The sequence below is a fragment of the Puma concolor genome, chromosome D1 (assembly GCF_028749965.1).
Source record: "Puma concolor isolate L17-30 chromosome D1, mPumCon1.1.hap2, whole genome shotgun sequence".
NCBI lineage: Eukaryota > Metazoa > Chordata > Mammalia > Carnivora > Felidae > Puma > Puma concolor.
This window is the reverse complement of record NC_141676.1, coordinates 48,125,908-48,148,141: the sequence shown is the minus strand read 5'-3', so window position 1 is coordinate 48,148,141 and position 22,234 is coordinate 48,125,908. Positions and strand designations below refer to the sequence as shown.

At 47.8% G+C, this 22,234-nt stretch overlaps 1 protein-coding gene across 3 annotated transcripts in view; it reads right to left on the bottom strand.

Annotated features, from left to right (window-relative positions):
• Positions 1–22,234, bottom strand: part of GALNT18 (polypeptide N-acetylgalactosaminyltransferase 18) — a 355,216-nt gene that overhangs the window by 29,238 nt on the left and 303,744 nt on the right. For 2 of the 3 annotated variants that reach the window (XM_025928366.2, XM_025928368.2), the window contains one exon: positions 18,587–18,682. In XM_025928366.2, coding sequence (XP_025784151.1) covers positions 18,587–18,682 — 96 coding nt within the window. Of the gene's footprint in view, positions 1–14,214; positions 14,242–18,586; positions 18,683–22,234 lie in introns of those variants that run through there. The other variant, XM_086677970.1, reaches the window with a different exon arrangement.

Here is a 22,234-nt window from a genome sequence, read left to right as displayed (position 1 = left end):
ACTTGGCGGACTGTGCTTTTGATGAAGAGCATGCCTGTGTTCCTATTGGCTGCTTTTGACAAGGCTGCAAAAGGGGAGATCAGGTCAGCAAAGACTTGGACATGTAGCACGACCGAGAAATGTTTGTTATTGTAAGCCACTAGGATTTTGAGGTCATGTGTTACTGGAGCATGACGAAGCCCGAACTGACCAACACGACGATTGTGCTATGCTCCCTCACCAAATAATCACACAAAAATAGAATCACAGAATGTGATGCAGGATCTTCAAACAACAAAGGACTTCAAAATAGATACCAAGAAAACTTGGGGCCGCCTAGGTGGCGCAGTCGGTTAAGCGTCCGACTTCAGCCAGGTCACGATCTCGAGGTCCATGAGTTCGAGCCCCGCGTCAGGCTCTGGGCTGATGGCTCAGAGCCTGGAGCCTGTTTCCGATTCTGTGTCTCCCTCTCTCTCTGCCCCTCCCCCGTTCATGCTCTGTCTCTCTCTGTCCCAAAAATAAACGTTGAAAAAAAAAAATTAAAAACTTGATCTAGTGGAGGGAGGGGAAGGAGTTGACTCAAGAAAGATTGACTCTGGATCGGAACTGCCTAATTTGAGTGCTCCCTCTCATTGTTCACTAGCTGTGTGACTACAGACCATGTATTTGGCCCATTCATTCTTTCAATTTACTCATCTGTAAAAGCAGGTGATAATAACGGTACCTGTCGCACAGAGTTGTTGGGGGAATTGTATGGACTGAGCACTGGTTAGTGTTAGCCATTAGTAATGTTTTGTAACCTCTCTCCCATTGGGTTACCAGTTTCCCGAGGGTAGGAACCATGCTGGTCTTGCTCATTATTGTATCTATTGTCCAAACTGCTGTTTGATATATGACCTATACTCAAAACATTAGCTGATTGAATGTGTTAATAAACTATTCCAGGGACCTTGAACTCCAGGTGAGAAATCATCCAGGCTTCCTCCCTAGTACCTGTTTCATGTCACTCAAAGACTCCTCTAAGCTCTCTGTTCCATTTTAGACCAGCACCTTGGACAACACCTTCCATATAACCTTGTGGATTAATAGTTTAGACAGAATGGGATTCTCTCTCTCTAGGACAAGATTCTCAATATTTGCTCCCAGGACACCATCTGTGCCACACCTAATTCTTACCTGGACCCATGAGCAGTGATGGGGGTGGAGGGGCAGAGAGCTCAATCATTTGATGGCACACCACAACTGTTATCCTGCACTGAATTAAGAAGAGTTTAGAATATTCCCAGGGAGGAGGGGTTGGGGGAAGAAGCGGGGAAGAGAGAGTGTATGTGTGTGTTTGACCGAGATTTTAACACATGAAGTCAATGATGGTCTGGACTCACCAGCAATCTCCGTGACCAGGAAGACGGGGGACAGAGCATGGAAACAAAACCTGCCCGTTAAGACCCAGTAGGGAGAAGTCTGCTCAGAGATATAGAGCTCATGTGGATGAAATCTTGGTGCCTGATTCTGATTTGCAAATGTAAATCTCTCTTGTGCCTGCTCCAACACTATCTGCATCTCTACCTCCCTCTGCCCTGAGAAGAGTATGACCTGTTTTACTGGGGAACAAAGGTCCAGCTCATGTCTTTACTGGATGTTACAGACCTCAGACAGCAGTGCCAGATAGATTGCACTATGATAAGGTATTAGGAAACTGAGGCCATTTGGGGGGAGATTTCTTTTCTCGCCACACCTCAAGACAGGTGCTCAATAAATATTTTTGGATAAATGAGTGAGCAAATGAATGAAATAACACAGTGAATTTGAAAAGCCATTGTTCTATATTAGAAGGATGGCCACAGTTTTCCCCATTCTTGCATGCAGATTCTGCCCTGTGAGGCTGGGCTTGGCCTTGTGACTTACTTTGGGCAATGACAAAATTTTCACAGCAAATGTGATGCAAGCAGAGACTTCTACAGGGATGCTTGCCCTTTCTTGGTGCTCTTAGAAACCCCTGTCACTGCCATCATGTGAAGCAGCCTGGATCATCCTTTTGGATGATGAAACACACACGCTGCAGACACTCCCTCCTTCCAGCTGACAGTCAGCCAACCTCTGGAGGCCGACTCAACTAGCTGACCAGCATTTGGCCACAGATGCCTGATTGAGCCCAGCTGAAACCATCAGAAGGCAGGGCCAGCCCACCCCACCCCACCCAACCCAGCTCAAATTGTTGACCTTCAGAGTCTTGAGCTAAATAGATGGATGTATCTTTTAGTTTAAATTTTTATTTTTTGAGCGTATGCATATGTGTGCCATGTACAAGCAGGAGAGGGGCGGAGGGAGAGAATCTTAAGCAAGCTCCATGCTTAGCACAGAGCCCGATGCAGGCTCCGTCTCATAATCATGGCCTGGGCTGGAATCAAGAGTTAGACATTCAACCGACTGAGCCAACCAGGTGCTCCTAAATGGATGTATCTTCAGCCACTAATTTTGGGGGGTAGTTTTCTAGGCAGCAAAAATGATACAGGTAGCTCCTTTCACAGGCATGTTTGTTAAATATATGGCACAGAGTGTAGGTACTCAGCAAACTGCTGTTACTTTTCCCTCCTGATTAATGAAAATAATTATACTAATGATATTATTTAATGACCTCTATGTCAGTGAAGCTAAATGCTTCACAGATACTTCTTCCATCCTCAAAATAACCCTGGATAAGTGGAATATTATCATCTCCTTTTTTAGGTGTGAAAACTGAATTAGACGGAGGTAAATGAATGCAGAGCAAGTAGCAAAGCTGGTAACTGGACTCCGGTCACCTGGCCCCCAAACTCAGCTCCCAAGCACTACAATACCCTGCTTCTTACTAAAGGAGGAAAGGAAGGTTCCATTCTACCCCTTCCCACCTGCGGCCCCCACTCCTGAAGTGTTCTTCCTGCTTTGCTTTTGTTTGTGCACATCCTACTCTTTGAGGTCCAGGTGCGGCTCCTCCTCCAGGAAGTCTTCCCTGACCTCTCCAAGTCACCATGGCTCCGCCCTTTTTCTCCTTGGCAGCTGGGACTCTGATCCCTTCCAGTGGCAGAGGGGAAAGCTCCAGGAAGCCCTGCTGATCCTGGGCTGATGTGACCGGGATGGGGTTCGTTCACCAGGAGAGCCTTAGGGGAGGGTACTTTGTGGGGCCCAAGGTGACTGCAGTAGCTGCATACAAGGAGATGGGGCTCCCCAATCTGATTCTGCCGTCCCTTTCCTTCCAGCCACCCTCTTAAACATCTGGTTTAACTTTTGGTGTCTTTGTGGGGCTTTCTCGTCCTCTCTCAACCCCTAATATGCTCTGTGCTTCTTTCTTGGCCAATCTTCCTTTGCTTCCCCCTGACTCTTAAACCTTCCCCAAATGCCTACAGAACACCCAGTATCTTTCAAGGACAGTCCTTTCCAGCCAAAAAGGACTTGTCCTTTCTCTACCCACACATGGCTTTTCCCGAAGGATAATGCTACTCTTGTGGGCTTTGACTCTGCTGCTTCTCCCATCAGGGACACGAGGCGGAGCTGACAGTCTCCTCTCCCTGCAGCAGCGCCCCTTCTCCACCCCAACCCTCCATCCCGTACAGAAACCTCCCCTCCTTAGGCCTCAGCCATCAGACCCCACTTAAGCGCTGCCCGCTTTGTGCTTCTCACCCAAGTGCTTCCCAGGCAGTCCTCTGCTACCCTCCCGCCACTGCCATCCCACTGGGCAGCTCCTCAGATGATGAATGGCCCCACCTGCACTGGGACCTCAGCCACGGGGAGGGCCACCTGTACTGCGCTTCAGTCACTCACACCCGGGGACCCTGGCTCTCAGTGCCTGGAACTGTTGTCCCCTGAGATCTTCCCCTCCTCTGCCCTACGTTCCCCCAACCACCTGTCATCTTGATTACTCATTCTCTCACTTCCCGAATGCCTGCTCATCAATCTGACACCTTTGGAACAAGAACCCCCTTTTTTTTTTTTTCCTTTCCTCCCCTACCTTCATTTCCCTCCCAGCCTCTCCACATTCCTGAAAGGCTGCACCCACATTCCTTCAACTATCCCCTTGCCAGCACCTTCCAGTCTTTCGTTCCTTATTCCTTCCGCCTTTGACACCCTGTGAGCCCCATCTCTGCAGCTGATTCGCCTTCTCCACACCCTCTCCCGGGATACTGGGCACACCCACGAAAAATCATGGCACGGGGCACATGAGACCCTCCACAGACTCATGGTTTTCAACCTCAGCTGGGCCCCTGCACACTGCCCTCCATGCTAGGCCTTCTGGTGTGCCTCTGAGCCACCCCCCTCCGCAGGGTTTCTATACCTTCTCTACTCTCGAATACAAGCAGAGCCCTCATGCTTGACTTGCAAGACAGTCTGCAAACTCATTCCTCTTGGACAAACCTCCATCCTACCCTTGAAGTCCAGGGCCAGCCCACTGGCCTTGGACCCCATCCTCTCCTGTCCTTGCTCTTTCCCCACCCAAGAGTGTTGCTTCATTCTCTCCCCATATGAGCCCTCTTTCTCTACGGACTTCCTCCTCTCAGCCTCAGACACGCTCCCATATTGCTTCCCTTAAAAAGCAAATCAGAATACACATGTTCTCTCAACATCTCACCCCTCTTGGTAGCCAGCTTCTTTTTCTTTCCATCCCTTCATAGCAAACTGAGGGGGAAAGGAGTTTACACTTGCTCCTGGTCCTCACTTGCCTCCCTGGATGAAGCCCTCTACCCACCATATCCTCCTGGACATATCATGACCACCTAGCTGTGAGGGCTGAAACGCTCCTATAGCATCAACCGTCCTCATTCTTCACAGGTAGGTACCAGCTCAAACCTTGCCACTCTAGAACCCCGCCTCTTCCCCCAGAGGAACCAAGAAGGTAAATCCCGGCTCAGTCCCCTTTATGATCATCACTTAAAAGGCTTTAACTTTCCATGGATTCAATCATTTCTTTATTTAATATATATTTGTTAAACACCTATAACGCCCCAGGCAAATATGACTGAGTGACTTCTGAGCAGCTCAGGATATTCTGAGGAGCTAAAGATACTGCAGAGACATAAATGTGTTCTGTAGCTCAGTTCTACAAGAATTAAGACCAGCAAGGCCTTTTTCCTGCAGAAAAAAAAATGTTATGAAATTTTCCTTTTAAGCGTGTCCTTCACCCAAGTCAACCTCCACTCCCACACGTGTTCCTGCATTTAATAGTGTATTTTTGAGCAAGAAAAAAAAAACTGTTCTGGTGATTGATTTAGAGGGCCCGGCTCTGCTGAAATTCCCAGTATATTAACACAGTGCTAACCTCAAGGACTCCACTAACGCTCTATGCTGGCAGACTAATGCACAGCGATGAACAGATTTCAGAAAAAGCAGCGGGGACAAAGGCTGTGTGGTGACAATGGAGTTAGTTGGAAAAAATCAAATAGAAGAACCCATTTATGCCCATAATACATTCTGAACACATCTCCTTAGGAAATTTCTTGAAATAGGCCAGCATGTCCACAAGCTGCCCTGATCTAAACACCACTCAGACGTCCCCACTCCATGCCACCAACCATATCCTAGTCCTGGAGCCTCGTTTCCTATGTTCCTTATCACATTCTCAGCCAGGGGTTGGTACCACCCTCCTCCAGGGCACGGGGAAATGCACGGAGGTGTTCGGGTCCACACTGATGCTACTGCTGGTTGATCAGAGTCCAGCGAGGCTGAATGTCCTGCACGGTCAATGGGAGAAAGCTCTCTCGCCTGAAGGTTGAGTCGAAAGGGAAGGCAGGCTGCCTCTGTGTGCCAGCAAGCATGGTGGCAGGGGAGGCCTTGATGGCCGGGCTCTCCTTCCCCACTCCTGCCCAACCTGCACCCACAACAACTGGACCTCATCAAGAAAAAGGCCCTGGATCTGGCTTCCATTTCAGTGGGGGTGCATATATCTCTCAAGCTCCTGTCTGTAGGTCCCCACAAAAAGATAGTGGGTCTAAAAAGCGATACTGAGCCTGCCAGATCTTGACTATTAATAACTTGTATTACTAACAAAAACAGCAACTGCTATATAGTGACTGCGGATTTAGTGTACCAGGCGTCGGGCTGAGAGCCTTATGTATTTCTCCACCTAATCCTCACAAAACCTCTATCAGATGGATGTCTGTAACTCCATTTTACAGAAGAATCAGGCTTCGGGTGAAGGCTGGTAAGTGGCAAAGCCAGTGCGGCTGGGCAGGCTGCTAGGAGGTCTTTGTTAGGAAGACTACCTTCAATTACCCAAAAATCCAACTTTATGAACCGAGTCATTTACTAAGTGGAGGCGCGCTGAGTGCCTGCTCTGTGCCAGGCAGTGTGCTAGGCTCAAGGGATTCACTAGAGGGACAAGCAAGTGCCTGCCCTCAAGGAGCTTGTGATCTAGTGGTAGAGCATAAGTCTGTTTTACAAGGAGACAAACTGACAACTAAGAGCCCACTGTGATTAGGATCACACGCGTCCAGATACTACAGGAGCTGTGAAGCAATCAGATGGTTGCCGAGATTTGAGAGTAACTAGTGAGAACACCTAGGATAGGGTGGTCTGGGGAAATGGACTTTGGCTGAGATCTGAAGGGTAAGAACGGGGGAGAAGTGGATTGACGCTTTGCTCCTGGAATGCTGAGACTAGATGTCTTCCAATGGGGAGGAAGGGGGAACCCCAAAGGCAGGAGGCACATGTAGGGAGTCCTCATGAGTCAAGAGAGGGCTATAACCCACCTGCATTCTGGGTCAGAGCCCAGGGTGGATGGGGAAGGGCAGTGCCAGCTGGCTAGTGTTTGCCAATCACCTTCAGCCTAGTCTCAGGAACCTGCCATAAGTCCCTTCAGGGAGGAAACTGCAAATCAGACTCCCTTTTCCTTTAGATCCTAAGAAGAAGAGCAGGCCTGGTGGTAGGTTAAAACCTCCCACCCCTATAGGGTCATGGCAGCCTTTATTCGTCCTGCAAGGACACTCTGAACTCCTCCAAGGGGCAGCACCAAACTGTGGCGGCTTCTTGTCCTGTCTGCCCAGAGAACTCCCTGAGAGCAGAGGCCACAGTTGATGAAAGTAGGGAAGCAGTCCTCAGGCATGGCTCTGGGCATCGGCTTGGCATCTGTGCCAATAAATGCCACCAGCTGGGAATCCCATGACCCTGAACAAGTTACATTACTGCCTGGAGGCTGGTTTTCTCCACTGTACAAATGGGGTAACAGCAGAACCTACTTCCCAGGGCTGCTGAGGGCGTTAGCTGAGATTATGCACACAGAACATTTAGAAAGATGCCGAGGAGCAGTAAACAAAGGTAAGCTGTTGTCAGTATTATCTCTAGGCAGACTAGCGAGTTCTCAAAAGTGTGGGGACACTGCCCTAATTAGAATAGGAAACCCACCTTACTGAGCAGGGTCCTGTGCCAGGCTTGGAGTGAGGCACATATGGGTGTGCTCCTTCATTTAAATTTGGCATCCGCCCCATTTGACGGATCAGGAAGCTGACTCAAGGGGTTGGGGGGCGGTGAAGGGATTTGTCAGCACAGAGCCAGGTCCAAGGTGGGATCTAAGTTCAGCGGCTCTGATGCTGGTTCAGCGACCTGTCCCCAAGCTAGAAGCCTAAGAAGCAAAGCTCTCCAAAGGCTGGAGAGTGGAGGGGGGGAGGTTCAGCCTCTCTCCGGGTGGTAAGCCAGTACTGTTTTCCTCTGTGTTGGCCCACCATGGTGCTGCTAATGACTGCTGCTTCCCGGCCTGTGGGAGCTTAATAAAGTCATGCAAAACTCGCTGTTTACCACTCTGTGGAGTCTGGACATGAAGTGAAGAACATATCACATGGAATGAATAACAAATCAAGCGGCTCCTTTTTTTGTTTGTTTTAGCACCGAAGCTTAGGAGCACTGCAGAGTTCACCATCCCTCTGTGTGGCGTCAACATCTGTGCGCGAACATCCCCGGCGGTGCCCCACTGTGTGCCCGCACCCCCACCCCCACCCCCACCCTGAGCTGATGCTTCGGGCTCTGAGTGCAACCGCCAAAAGGGAAACGGAGATGGGTGGTTTCCGAAAGCAGGTGCCAAACCGGCTGCGCTCCCCCACCCAGCGTGGGGACAAGCTCCAGGCTGATAGCCCCTGGACCCACCTAAGGTTATCTGTGACGGAGCCTTGTGATGGGTCTGTGCCCTGGGGAAGCATCTAGAGCCCAAGAGAGGCAGTACCAGGAAAGAAAGCAGCACCGGTGGTCAGCATGCCCTTCCCAGGTTCAAGCCTCTTCCTCTGCCCCAGGAGAGGTGTGATATAATTGCACCTACCATAGTGTTCTGGGCCCTAGGGGCCTGCATCTACCACTCACTGTGGTGGGGACTTGGGTACATCTTTATGTCTTTGAGCCAACATCTTTGAAGTGGGAATAAGGTGGCAATGGGGCTTTAAGATGAAATGACACCTGGAAGGTATCTAGGGAGACTAATACATAGCAATCACATATATATGACGTGTCTTTTATATAGAAATACATATATATAAATACAATGTGTATTAATCAAACTAGTAACATAACCTCCTATAGTTAAGTAGTTTTTACTGTGAACTAGGTTTCAAGTTAGATATTCCAGGTAAAGAGAAATTAAGTATCCTGTCCCAGGTGACACAACTTCTAAGTGCAGAGTCAGGATTCACGCTCAAGTAGCCCCCACACGGCCCAGGACCGGCTAGTTACTGTCCTTTAGTAGGGCTGTATGGAAGAAATGAGATCGCAGGCTGGATTGAAAACCATGCACTCACTCCTCACTGAGGAGCAGACAGAGTGCAGTGAGTTCTCGAGCCCCGGGACGCAGGAAGGATACATTAGACACCAGGTCTCCATGGATGCTTCTAGGGCTGTAAGGATGAAGGGAGCCACTCCAGCCCTGGGGGTTCGGGGTCGGGGTGGGGTGGCTGGGATGACTGCAGATGCCAGCCCTCCCCATCCCAGCCTTGAGTGTCCCACTTTTGCACACTTGGAGAGGCCACCCTCGGGTGTGATCTAGCACCTGCAGGCATGTTCTATGCACGGGGTCAGAAGCTGTCATGCACAGGCCATCAGAGTGTCACCAGTCATTCCGCCAGAAGTACCACTTACTCTGCCTCCTGTGGAAATGACGGCCCTAGAATATGAGATGCCACAGCTCAGGGGCCAATAAACCTCTGATGAGGCCCTGCATCATGCAGACCTGGAGGCGTCTGCCTAAGTTGCTAGGCTGGTTGAGGGTCCCCTCAAACTGGAACCTAGTTAGGGCACTGTGCCAACATTTGTCAGCTGGTACCTGGGCAGCAAAGCCACACACTGGGAGGTGCGCGGGGCGCACTTTGATCCTAGCGGAGCCAGGGGGTAAACTCAAGAAAGCTTTTCAAAACCTCACAGCCATTCAGTGCCAGCCATTCTGATGTACTGATAAATAAAAATCCTAGAGAAGTGGAGAAACCTTCCAAAGGTCACAGAGAAGCGGCTGGTGATTTAAATTCTTGCCGCGCGAAGTAAGACTCTTCAGTTGTCTCTGAGGTGTTACTTGGGAGATCTGGGGGATGTGTGCACAGTCCATGAGAGGCCTCTAATGTCCCCCAGGAGCGCCCGCCAGGGCGGGAGACCTGGCTCCGTTACAGCCCCACATGGGAGTGGCACGTGTATATGCACGTACAGCCAAGTTAGAACTTTAAAAAATGAAGAAGAAATTCCAAAAAAATCTAAAAACGCAAAGGCACCAAAGTCCATCTAGAATTCCACACTTTTCTTTTATGAAACCTACTACCTGATCTAACGTGAAAGCTGTCTCTGGGTAAAAATAGAATACTTCTTTAAACTCTAATCTTTATATTTCTGAGTCAAAAAGCACTTCCTGAAGCACAACGTGGCGGTGTAAGTATTTCCAAAGCTTTAGAGGGAGTTAAAGATCCTTTCATCTTTCGTCTACAGCCAGGAATTCACATTCCTGTAGGAAACGCACTGTTTTCCCTGGGCCTTTTGTAGCCTAGAAGATGGAGGCAGCAAAGAACAGGAGAAGCCCCCAGACCCTGTCCTGTGCTATCCATCCTTTGACGGGCTGATGAGAAGGTGATCAGGGGCGGCAGGCTGCATCGTATGAACTGTGACGATCCCAGTGCCTGGCTTCCTGTCCGCACTGGGACCCCTCCAGATGTGGGGCCTGGGCAAAGTGCCTTTGCCACTCCCAATTCGTGGCATAAAGTGTAATGCTCCGTGCATGTTTCTTGAATGAGCGAATGAATGAATGAGTGAGTGAAGGAGTGATTGATCGAATAAATATGGAGTCTGTGGGGAGACCCTATTGTTGTATTTTTCCCAGCAGAAGAAATTTTCCAGGCTGTTACACTAATTAGGGCTAATATTCTCAGTTATTTTGAGGATAGCTTGAAATTTGCTGCTAATTTAAATAAAATGGTTACGTTTACTCATTAACCAATTAGCATGCTTCCCAGCAGCTTCACCTCACTAATTTGATTAGTTACACTATGCTTTCTCCTACCCAGAGCTGAGAACATCACAACTATATCAGAGTAAACTTTTTAAAAAACACGGAAGCAGAATCTCTCACAGGGTTTAAACACGGATGTGAACCCAGTCCCTCTTTCCAGCTCACCCTGTCCCCACTAGAAGTTGCTCTATGTTACCGTTCCTATCACTAGACTAAATTGGTTTTTCAAGGAAAACAAAACTTTCCAAACTATGGGGACTTCCTGAAACACAACCTGTCTCCTATGTTTGAAGAACGAATGATCGAAGCTGGAGGAGAAACTGGAAGCCAAAATACAGGCCCCCTTCCTAGCCCTGTGTTTGTCAGTGACCTGCAGTACATATGGGCTCAGGCTAGCCTGCTCATATCATTTTCCTGTTTTCTTATTTGTCAGAGGTGGAAGTGATTTAGCAAATATCTAAGTTTCTGTGGCAGAGACCAGCTTCCTGGGCACGCAGAAAACCCTAGCTTCCCACACCCTTGGTAGTTAGCTGGCAGGGCTGTGTGACTGGCTCTGGTGAATCAGACATGAGAGGAAGTAAGGTGAGGCACTTTTCATCTGAGGCATGAAAATCAGAGTTCCAAGCACACTCTTCCCCTTTGAGGGGGGGTTGTGGGTGGAACTGTGTACCTCAAAAGTTCGTATGTTGAAGTCCTAATCCCCCACCCCCCAGTATCGCAGAATGGGACCTTCTTTGGAAATAGTCATTGCAGATGTAACTAGTTAAGTCAGGATGAGGACACACGGGAGTAGGGTGGCCCCTAATCCAGTATGGCTGGCATCCTTATGACAAGGGACAGAGACCTGGGAGAACACCACACGAAGGTGGTATGCTACCACAAATAGAGTTCTTGGTAGCCAAGAACTACCAGAAGCTAGGAGAGAGGCCCAAAACAGATCCTTTCCTGGTGCCTTCAGAGGGAGCACAGCTCTGCCAACACCTTGGTCTTGGACTTCTAGCTTCCAGAACTGTGAGACGATATACTTCTGTTGTTTAAGCCACCCAGGCCGTGGTCCACTGTGATGACTGCCTTAGGAAATAATCTAGGGGAAAGGCCACGTGGTCAGACAGCGCATCCACAAGGGATGTCACTAATGGCCTGAAGAGGCACTCTGCCTTTAGCCAGCTTTGTGAACAGAGTAAGAGAAATGTCTAAAACCTGGAAATAAGGCAAAACGGGAGAGGAAACGGTCTGTCCTTTCAATATCCTACTGGGGCATGAACAAGCCCACCCAAGGGTATGCAATTTTCCAGGAGAATGTACCTGTGTTTGACTTTGTTATTTACCTTTTGACTGGTACCCAAACACTAGGAAGTTAAATGGTAACTTCCAGATTTGTCTAGTAAAGATCACACTAAAGGCTACGATTTTATTTCCCTATAGGACATTGACTGCTTTTGTATCTAATCTAGCAATCTTATTCTAACCTTCTTTTTTAGAAAATGCCTAGAGATCCTGAGCTCCTCAAATGCTCTCCAGAATTGCTTAACCTTCTTACTGGCTCCCTGATTAAGGAATTAAATAAGTTTTTGTCACATGTTCATTTTGATTTTAAGAATCATGTTTTATTTTTTTGAATTGACAAAATAAACTTGTTTGATTAATGGCAATGAGGTTTGAGGATTGTTTATTACCTGACTGATACAGATTCTTTCTGGTTTTAAAACCCCAAATGGAATAAGTTAGAAATCTGAAAGAAGGAAATGAGAAAGGGAAATGACTCTCCGGATCAGCAGGATAAACTGGATCATCTTGCTGTCCTGCCTTCTTGACCTTTTTCTTCCTTCACCATTCTTGGCCGTGCTTGGCTGAAATCCAAGCCACACGGCTCAACTCTGGCCATATGTGTAATTCTTAGGAGAGAGAAGAGTTCAAGCCCCCTGGCTGTGGTGAAGACTCGAGGATTAAAAAATATAGAACAGTCTGTCTCCAGCCCTAGAATGGGGACTTAATGAGGGCAGTGACTTCCATCTGGCTCATGACTGTTTCCCAGGGCCAAGAACATGACCTGGTACATGTTGGACTCTCACTGATTTCAGAAGAAAAAAAATGTAATGAATTAAAAGGTCCTACAATTCTAGGGTGGCAGTGCCCTTAGGGATTTCTTAGCTTAAGCACCTACATGATATAGGAACCTTTCATAATGCCCCTGGAGTCCACCAGAGTTGACTTGGACACTTCTGATGATGGAGAGGTCACTGTATCATCAGAGCCAATGACTGGGAAGAGTTTCTGCATACTCAGCCAAAAATATGTGCCTTTTATAATTTTGGACATTTTCATGTCTCTCTTAGATCTGTTCCTCTCCAGGCTAAACCATTCCCGTTCTCAAGGACACAGTCTTGAGTTTCTTTACCAATCTTGTAATAATAAGAGCCAATATCTAGTAAGCAATGACCGTTTACCAGGTTTGTTGTCTCAGTGCTTTATGTGCACTGATTGATTTAATTCTTATAATAACCCTGAAGGTAGGTACTGCTATAATCCCTATTCTAAAGGTGAGAAAATTGAGGCATGAGGAAATTTTGACACCTATTGAAGGAACCCAATTGGTAAGTGGTCTGACTGGGATTCGAACCCAGACAGTCTGGTTCTTGACCACTATATATTGCCTCATCGTTTGCTTTTCAGCATTTTCAAGCTTCCTATCAAGGAAGGAACTCCTAGCAGAGTCTAGAAAGACTGTAACTTTGGGCTGGTCTCTACTCCCCAGACAACAATGTGAGGTGCCACATCCCTCCCCTGGAGTTGTGCAGTGTACCACCTGCACAGTTGTACGTGGCAGTCTCATCTGTGCATAAGTGAACTTCCCTGGTCTCTCTGTGGCCTCTGTGGCCATGGTAACAAGAGATTTTTCCAAGAGCTGTCAGTGTGTGTGTGTGGGGGGGAATGTTCCTGGAAATACATATCAAGGGTCTGATTTGGACCAAGTCTAAGAGAGTCAGGCTCTGTATTTGTCCACAGTCCCCTCATGAGGTGTACCCTGACCACATACTAAGGTGATAGCCCTAAGCCTCCCCTTTTCTCCTCCCCATCCAACCCGCCCTGCCCCACCCCCCAGGAGCCAGTGAAGTTTTTAAGGGCTAGTGGATACCTTTGGGAAGGCTTGCCAGTCAGAAGCCCTGCCTTATCACCCACTGCTTATCCTGTGCACCTGCTTCTATGTCTGGTGGATGGAGGAACTCTACCAAGGACACATAGCCCATCTCCAGGATGACCCCATCCTCTTGGGCCACAGGGCAGGCCAGACTCAACAAATCCCCGCCATGGCAGGTTACCTACCACCCTGTTCTGGGAAATGTTTGATCTGAGGTTAGTCTCCAGCCTCCTTATCTCTGGGCACTAACAACTGTGCACCTCCTCTGTGGGCCTGGCGGGAGAAGGCAACTGGGACCCTGTGCTCCCTGTACAGCCTAGTACAGGAATGGGGAGGGGGACCCAAGTCTTTAAGACTTGCTGTATATCTCCATGAAGGAGTTGATTCATAAAGCACCGAGGGAAGGCAGCTCCCAGCCTTCCTGGCAAGCCCAGCACAAACTCACAGCTTCTCAGGCCAACTAAATTTCAGAACGAAGGAATTGAAGGTAAGTAGATCTGGTAGAGCTGGGCCTACAGCTGGCCAGCACAGCTTCCTCATTTGCACAGAAGACAGGCCCAGATGAGACGAATCAGTGGTGCTAGGGATCAGAATCGCCATTACCTTTGGGTGTAGAGTATTGACCAAGAGGAGGAATGAGGAAAGCCCAGTGGGATGACAGGCTCAATCTGGATGCTGCCTACGTGGTTGCCTGAAAATATGGAAATTCACTGAACACTTCAGATATATGTACTTTAGTGTACAATCATGTCTCAATAAAAGGATAAAACAAAGGCTCAGAGAGGATTAAGGTGACATTACAAATGTGTGGCAAGACCAAGCCTAGAACTCCGGATTCCCGAAGCCCCCCTTTCCATTATTCCACTGTATTTTTGCTGCCACAGAAACTCAGTGATGCTCCATTAGTCTAGGGGTAGGCTTTTACCAGGGCAGGAATCCATAGCACATGGCCCATGAGGTCAAGGAAAGTCAGTCCAGTGTGGGCTGGAGTTAGAATCTTGAAGGTATTTATACTGAGCAAGGCTTAATAAGCAAAAGCAATAGTAATAGTATAGCACTATCGCAACATTAACATCTAATATTTATTGAGTGCTTACTATATACCATGCACTATTTAAAACATTTTTTTAATGTTTATTATCTTTGAGAGAGAGCGAGAGCGAGAGAGCAAGCAGGGAAGGGGCACAGAGAGAGGGAGACACAGAATCTGAAGCAGGCTCCAGGCTCTGAGCTCCCAGCACAGAGCCCGATGAGGTGCTCAAACTCACAGACCGTGAGATCATGACCTGAACTGTAGTCGGCCGCCCAACCGACTGAGCCATCCAGATGCCCCTACCAGACACTATTTTAAATACATGTATTAAATCTTTACAACAACCTTGATGGTATATACCACTATGAATCCATATTTTACAAAAATACAATAGGCCCACCTTTAAAAACGTGCCCATTTAAAAATGTGACAACTAGAGAGCATTGAAGCTGATATTTGATTCCACACGACCTGATTCCATAATCCATGCTCTTAGCCACAACACAGACTGCCCTATATTGAACCAGCAGCAGCTAGTAGACTGGCAGCCTTTGCCCAAACTGACATCTGCTATCCCACAGAGAAAACACTCAACATTTGTCCAATGATCCAGATAAGCAACAATCCTGCAGATTTCCATGTAGACTTGTTAAAAGCAAGTTCCTTCATTGTCTCCTGGACTGCATGTATTAAAAAGCAGACAAGGAATTGACAAAAAGACAAAAACTACTTGTGACCTGGCCATGTTGGCCCATACTCAAGAATAACCTGGGGGAATTTCTGAGCTGAAAACTCCAGTGTCCAACTGCATTAACGATCAGAGAAATGCAAATTAAAACCATGGTGTGATACTATACACCTGCCACAATGTCTATAATTTAAAAAGACAGGTAATACCAAGTGTTGGCAAGGATGTGGAACAACTAGATAACATGTGGTTGGCACGAGTGAAAATTGAACTAATTAATTTGGAAATCTGTTTGACAGTATATTGGGTTGGCTTGGGTTGCCACCACAAAGTATCACAGGCTGGGTGGCTAAAATAACAGAAAGTCATTTTCCCACAGTTTTGAAGGCTGGGAAGTCCAAGATCTAAGTGCTGGTGCCTTCAGGTTCCAGGGAGAGCTCTCTTGCTAGCTTGCTAACCACCTTCTTGCTGTGTTGTCACATGGCAGAGACAGAAAGATGAAGAGAGAGAGAGAGAGAAACTTTGTAGTGTCTCTTCTTACAAGGACACTAATTCTATAAGATCAGGGATCTACCTTTATAACCTTATTTAACCTTAATTGCTTCCTTGCTCCAAATACAGTCAGGGTTAGTGATTCAACATATGAATTTGGGGGTGACACAATTCAGTCCATAGCATTCTTCCCCTGCCCCCCCAAGTTCATTTCTTCTCCCAAGCACAATGCATTTGTTTCACCCCAACAGCCCCTAAATCTTAAGTCATTCGAGCATCAACTCTAGAGTCCAAATGTCATCAAAGTATCATCGAAATCAGATGGGCATGAGGCTCAAAGTGTGATTTATTCCAAGGCAAAACTTCTCTCCAGCTGAGAAACTGTGATATCAGAGAAGTTATGTGCTTCTAAAATATGGTGGCTGGGCAAACACCGGTTAGACAAGTGTGTTCCAGAAGGGGGAAATTGGAAGGAAGAGGTGATGGATCCCAAATGAGTCCAAAACCCAGCAAGGCTAATTCCATTTAATCTCAAGCCTTGAGAACGATCCTCTTTGTCTTGATGCTCTTCCCTCCAGGCTCACTGGGGTGGCATCACCCTATGGCTCTGTGGAGTTGCCTGACCCTTTGGCCCTCTGGGGTGGCCCTGCCCAAGCCACTCATTGCTTTGACCCTACCCCTGAGGTCCTGGGAAGGGTCATCCTGGACCACTGAAACCAGAGAGGTAGGCCTGCCCTTTGAGGTGACAGCCTTGCCCCTGGGTCTGTTGGTGGGTCTGGCCTTCAGCATCTTTCTTCTCTTGAGGAATAGTGCATGTTCACAGATGAACAGCTCTATGCTCCTGCCTTGCGAAATCTAAGAAACCCATCAGCCTGCTTTCATTCTGTCCTCTCTTCAGGGGAGGCTGCCAGTGTCTCTGCTGGTATAAGCTCATCTCTATTTATGGCTTCTGCTGCTGTGATAGCCGATTGAGTCCACGAGTCCTACCATGGTCTCTTAATCAAACAGTTGTTCAGTCACACTCAGGGTTCTCTTCAGAACATGCCATATGGACAGGATGAGAATTTTCCAAATCTTTGAGGTTAAATGGGGTCATAAGGGTCAAGCCCTGATCTAATGGGATTAGTGTCCCTTCAAGAAGAGACACCAGAGAGCTCTCTCATTCTTTCTCTTCCTGCTGTGTGAGGACACAGAGAAGGTAACCATCAGCAAGTCAGAAAGAGCCCTCACCAGAAACCACATCAGCCAGCACTTTGATCTTGAACTTCCCAGCCACCAGAACTGTGAGAAAATAAATTCCCGTGACATTTTGTTACAGCAGCCCCAGCCGACCAATGCAGACATTGTCTGCTAAAAGTAAACACACATCAACCCTATGATCCAGTGATTTGACTCAGGTATAAATCCAAAAGAAATGAGTCCAAATGTGCACCAAAAGACCTGAACAAGGATGTTCATAGCAGCAGTATTCATGATACTCTCAAACTGGCAATTGCCCAGGTGTCCATCAGCCATAAATATATAGGCAATACTGTATATTCATAAAATGGAAAATTACACAGTAATGAAAATTACAGCTACATGTAGCAGCATGGAGGAACTTTACAAATACGATGAGGAAAGACAGAAGCCAACATGAGAAAGCATACACCCTAGGATCCTATTTATATAAAATTCAGAATCAGGCAATAATGCTTTTTTTTTTTAATCTAGGGGCTGGTTATTTTGGTGCATTTGCTCTGAAAACTCACTAATCTGTACACTTACAATTGGCTACTTTCTGTACGTATGTTGCGTGTCAATAAAAAGTTTACATAAAAATAGTCATCTGTGAAAAATATCGCAGCATTGTAAGAATGAGGAATGAGCTGCTATACTGTGTGGTGTGGGGAGAGTGTGATCTGCTGACTTACAACTGACCAGTCAGTGATGTCACAGCAGCTTGGCCCCCATAAAGGACGAGCGGGTGGAGGTCACGGTGGACAGTTGCTGTAAGTCTCGGCACACACACATCGTGATAGCCTTCAGTTGTATGTTTAGGTGGGTAACCACTCTTTTAAACTCTGTTATAATTGTACAAATATACACATCTTCTATACCATCTTTTTAAAAAAAATCATCGTGCCCTTCTGGAGGTAAGATAAGTAAACTCTGAAAGCGTCAGAACAGGTCAGTCTGTGGCATCTGTGGAAAAATGGCTGTCTGTTGTACTCTATTGAATAAGCCATTTCTCTTGCTTCCTCTTGTTTCAGCATCCTCTTTGGATATCTGGAGCCTAGGCTATGACTGGCTAATTTTTCCTAGGATAAGTTATTTCCCTGGTAGCTTCCCCTCATTCTCCACCAGGAGAAGGTCCTAAGAGCTAGAAAAGTTCTCCTGGCTATAGATCTTGGCTTCAGCTGTGATCTACTAAAGGGCAGAGCCCAGAGGCCATGAAATGGCACTGTGAAGAGATTCTGAGATGTCAGGGAGCTTGGGGGGACCTTGGGTTCCCGCCTGCTAGGGAAGGGCATGGCTGCCAGAGCGAGGACTGAGATTTACCCATAGTTTCCCCAATAAGGCAAGCGTTCCTCTTTAGAAATTTATCCCTTTCCTTGCTCCCCACCCCAGGGGATCCAGGCATCCCAGCATCTGCTCCCCGCCCCCCACCTCCTTCCAGGCAAGGCAGGCATGACTCTCCTCTTCTACTCATGAGCATACTCTTACTGAAGAGCCCTGGAAGCCTCTGGGCCTACAGTAGCCACAACATGACTTTAGCTATCCTTCTCCACACTGGACATACATGTGTACACCCCCAACAGGAGCCTCTCTCAGGGAACTCACCTGCGGTGTCATCCCATGGCAGATGTACACAATGGGAACGTTCTCTGTGTCTGGACCCTGATCAAGACACAAATCGGTCTTCAGAGAGTTCTGCAGCTGGACACCAGAGGAAAGGTAGCCACACCAAGGAGAAAGGAACAGAGAAACAAATGCATTAAGTCAGGAGAAGCCAGCATTCCACTGAGACAAGTCCCATGTCCATAATCGCCCCACGGCCCCTTGAATACTCTGGAGAGCAATAACCACCAGCTTTTGCCTTGCATGAAGGTGCTGAGGGAAAACCAGCCTCCAGTGAAGGAGAAGCATTCTTCTTGTTGTTAAACTGTGACAGTCCAGGTAGAAATAAAAGATATTCACACATGCACAAGATGGTGCCAGGTTCTTTACCCTGTCTATTTCCATAGGGGTGGCACCACGGCTTTCAATAGTCCTTGGTTAGAAGTCTTTGCTCTGGAAGGTTGGGCAAAGTGGGCAATATGTTAGCTGCCTTCAGGCCTGAGATGTCCTCTGGGTCCTTTCTGCCTCCTGCAGATCCAACAGGGGCTGGCTTGGCCCCTGTGGTGCCCAGATGATGAATCTCCAGAGTGGAGGTCAGACAGGTGGATAAGGGGTCCAGGATGGGAGTAGGGGAAGAGAGAGGTATCTCTTATCCTCACCCACAGGCACATAGCAATCAATAGAACCAGTGCCTGGGTACCATGGACCAGTGTCTTACCATGTCTGGTAAGAAAGCCAATATTCAATGTTCCTTTCTGGCATATGTCTACTTCCAGTCCTGGAGAGGACAGGTTATGGTCCACATGGCCCTGCTCACCAGCTATAGCTAAGTAGACCATGGTGGGCACCAACATGCAGTTTAGAATGAGTTAATAATTCTATTTCTTTCTCTATTCTCCACCCTTCTCCTTCTGGAATGTAACCATCTCATCATCCTCTTTCTATGTCCTAGAACTCTAGATGAGAGAGTCAGTGTGGTCAATGGGTGGTGGCCACAAGAATTGTGAAGCCATTTAGATTGGGTATGGGGGATCTATCGGGCCATATGTAAGCTGAGAGGTCCAATGTGGCCAAGGAAGAAATGAAGCATGAGACAGGATTCTAGAAGTTCTGCCCCTGCTATGGCTTTAGTGGCTTCCAGGCTCGGGTGCCCATGTCCGGCTGCACTTTACTTCCTGTGCCCATTAGAGTTTGTGGTATCGTTAGCCACCTCAACTTGAGCTAGCTGATACATAGCTCTTGTTAGCAACCGAAGCACTCTGCTTAGAACAGAAGAGGGATGTTGGAATTCAGGGAAGACCAGGGCAATGAACCACACAGGTGGGGCATCTAGCCAAGGAGGCCAGAGACTGATGGCGGCTGAGCTTTCATGGTCTTGACAACTTGTGGCAGGAAGGCAATGGACCCAATTAGGGGTGCAAAATGCAACAACCAGAGGCACGTGTGTGCTCTGTGAATCCCCTGTTCTTGACAGGGGACAAGGAACAGAGTCAAATTCTTTTCTCTTGAGCTTCCTCTCCTCTACCAGGCAAAGGCATCTCAATCCCAAACTTGCAGTTTGGAAGTTCTGAAGAAATATAAATGTGTGCCAGCTCCCTAGGCAGAGGCTCCAGAAACATCTATGTAGCAAATCCTCGTTTATAAAAGAACTATTTGGCTTGCCTGTGTGAGGCAGCATACGTAAACACTCTCTGGACTTCTCCCACAGCCTACAGAGAGGTGGGTGTCACATCTAAAGCTGAGAACTGTAATCCATTAGTGAGACCCGCTAACAGCTGTCGCAAAGCAAAAGCAAAAGGTCCATGGAGCCCTGATGTCAGACTTGGCTTTCTGCTAGGTTCTCAAAGCCATCCCCTGGGTGAGGAGGTAGGTGGTGGCTTTTGATAAAGTGCCCCCAGCTCTGTGTCATTCCTCCCCCATTAAGCAGGTGGTCTGTTGATGCTGTTGGGAGAGACAGGCTGGGATGGAATCCTGGCTCCAGCTGTGTGGTCTTGGACAAAGAACATTTACTCCTTTTTGTCTGTTTTCTCCTCTCTAAAATAGGGATAATAATAGTGCCTACCTCACAGGGTTGTTATGAGGGTTAAATGAGACACTACCTATGAGTACATAGCATGGAGCCTGGTAAATAGCAAGTGTGCAATAATTGTTAGCTACTATTATTACGGCTATAACCTTCCTGAGAGCCATTCAGGGAAACTAGCTTTTATGGCTGCATCTATGTGCCAGCTACCATGTGAAGTGCTTTCCATGTGTTATCTCCCCTAATCCTCAGAGCAATGCAGCCAGGTAATATGATCTCTTTTAAGGGTGAGGAACAGTGGCATAGGAAGGTCTGCCTCACCTCGTCGTCTGTGATGCCATTTCCATTGCATGGGCCCTTCCCCATGTCACCTCTACTTTTGCCTTCATTTTGTCAGACGAAGTCCTCTTCTTCCTTCTGCTCTCAGCTTCTCTGTTGCTCTGGAAGTGTTTCCTGACCCACATCTGGGTGTAAGGTCATGGCCCCATGCTTCATCATCATCTCCATTTCTCTTACTGTAGCGCTTGGTGTGCTGTGTTCTTACTGCTTCTTCACGTGCCTTTCTCCCCTGTCTGAGCAGGCTGGGGCTATGTCTTTCTCATGGTCTGTGACACGGGCCAGTCCTGGCCCATAGCAGACAGTAAATCCATGTGGAATGAGTGAATGAGTGAAGAAAATGAACAAATGGATGGCATTCCCAAATGAACAACACTGGCAGGTGGACAAGTGTAAAGTTCTTTCCCTCATGCAGCTGGCGACAATCCTGAGACTGAAAACTGCCCCCTCAGATGGTGTAACTATAACTTTTAAGGTTTTATAACCTGCCAAGATCACACAGAGTAAGTGGCAAAGCTAACGTTCGGAAGCTGGGTGTGTCTGTTTCCAGATGCTGTTCCATCTTCGCTGTCCACACTAGAGCTGGGATGAATCCAAAGACCCCGCCTCTTGGACGTGGAGCTCCACCATCCGGGGGAAACCCGTTCCCACACAATGGGGCCCAGAGGCCCTTCTGCCTGTGGCAGTCATTAATGGGACCTGTGAGTGGATTAATGGGCTGGGTTATAGACTTGACCCAGGCCCCAGTGAGAGTTCCAGGAGGTTATTTGACCTGGGCAATGTAGTTTGGCGTAAGTTAGCACGGAAAAAGTAAGAAGAAGCTTTACCCCCAAGAAGACCTCTGGTCTCTGCGTTTCAGAATAAAAATAATCACCAGGAAGAATGATTCAGCCTCAGCAAATCCTCTTGTGGCTGCATCCTGCTTTGCCCATCTTCACCCTGTTGCCCCCATTAAGAGTTAATTATGCTCCTTGACAAGCCAGCGTGTCTCTACTCTGTCAGAGCCCAGGCTGTGGAGGAGCCAGAAGGGAGGGGAGGCTGGCTGGGCTCCCTGAGCAGGGGCTGGCAGATGAACATGTGGGGGTGGGGGTCAGAGACCTCTGCTAGCCCCAGGGATGGTTAGCACTGCTCAGTCCTTTTGGGATGATGAGAGAATGGCTTTTCAGCACACCAGAGTAAAAGCAGCTCTAAGGACTCAGATCCAGATCTCAACCCTGTATATGCCACTTACTATTTGATCCACGAAAGGTTTCTGGGTGTGGTGGTGAGGGCTACACGGTAAGTCTGCTGTA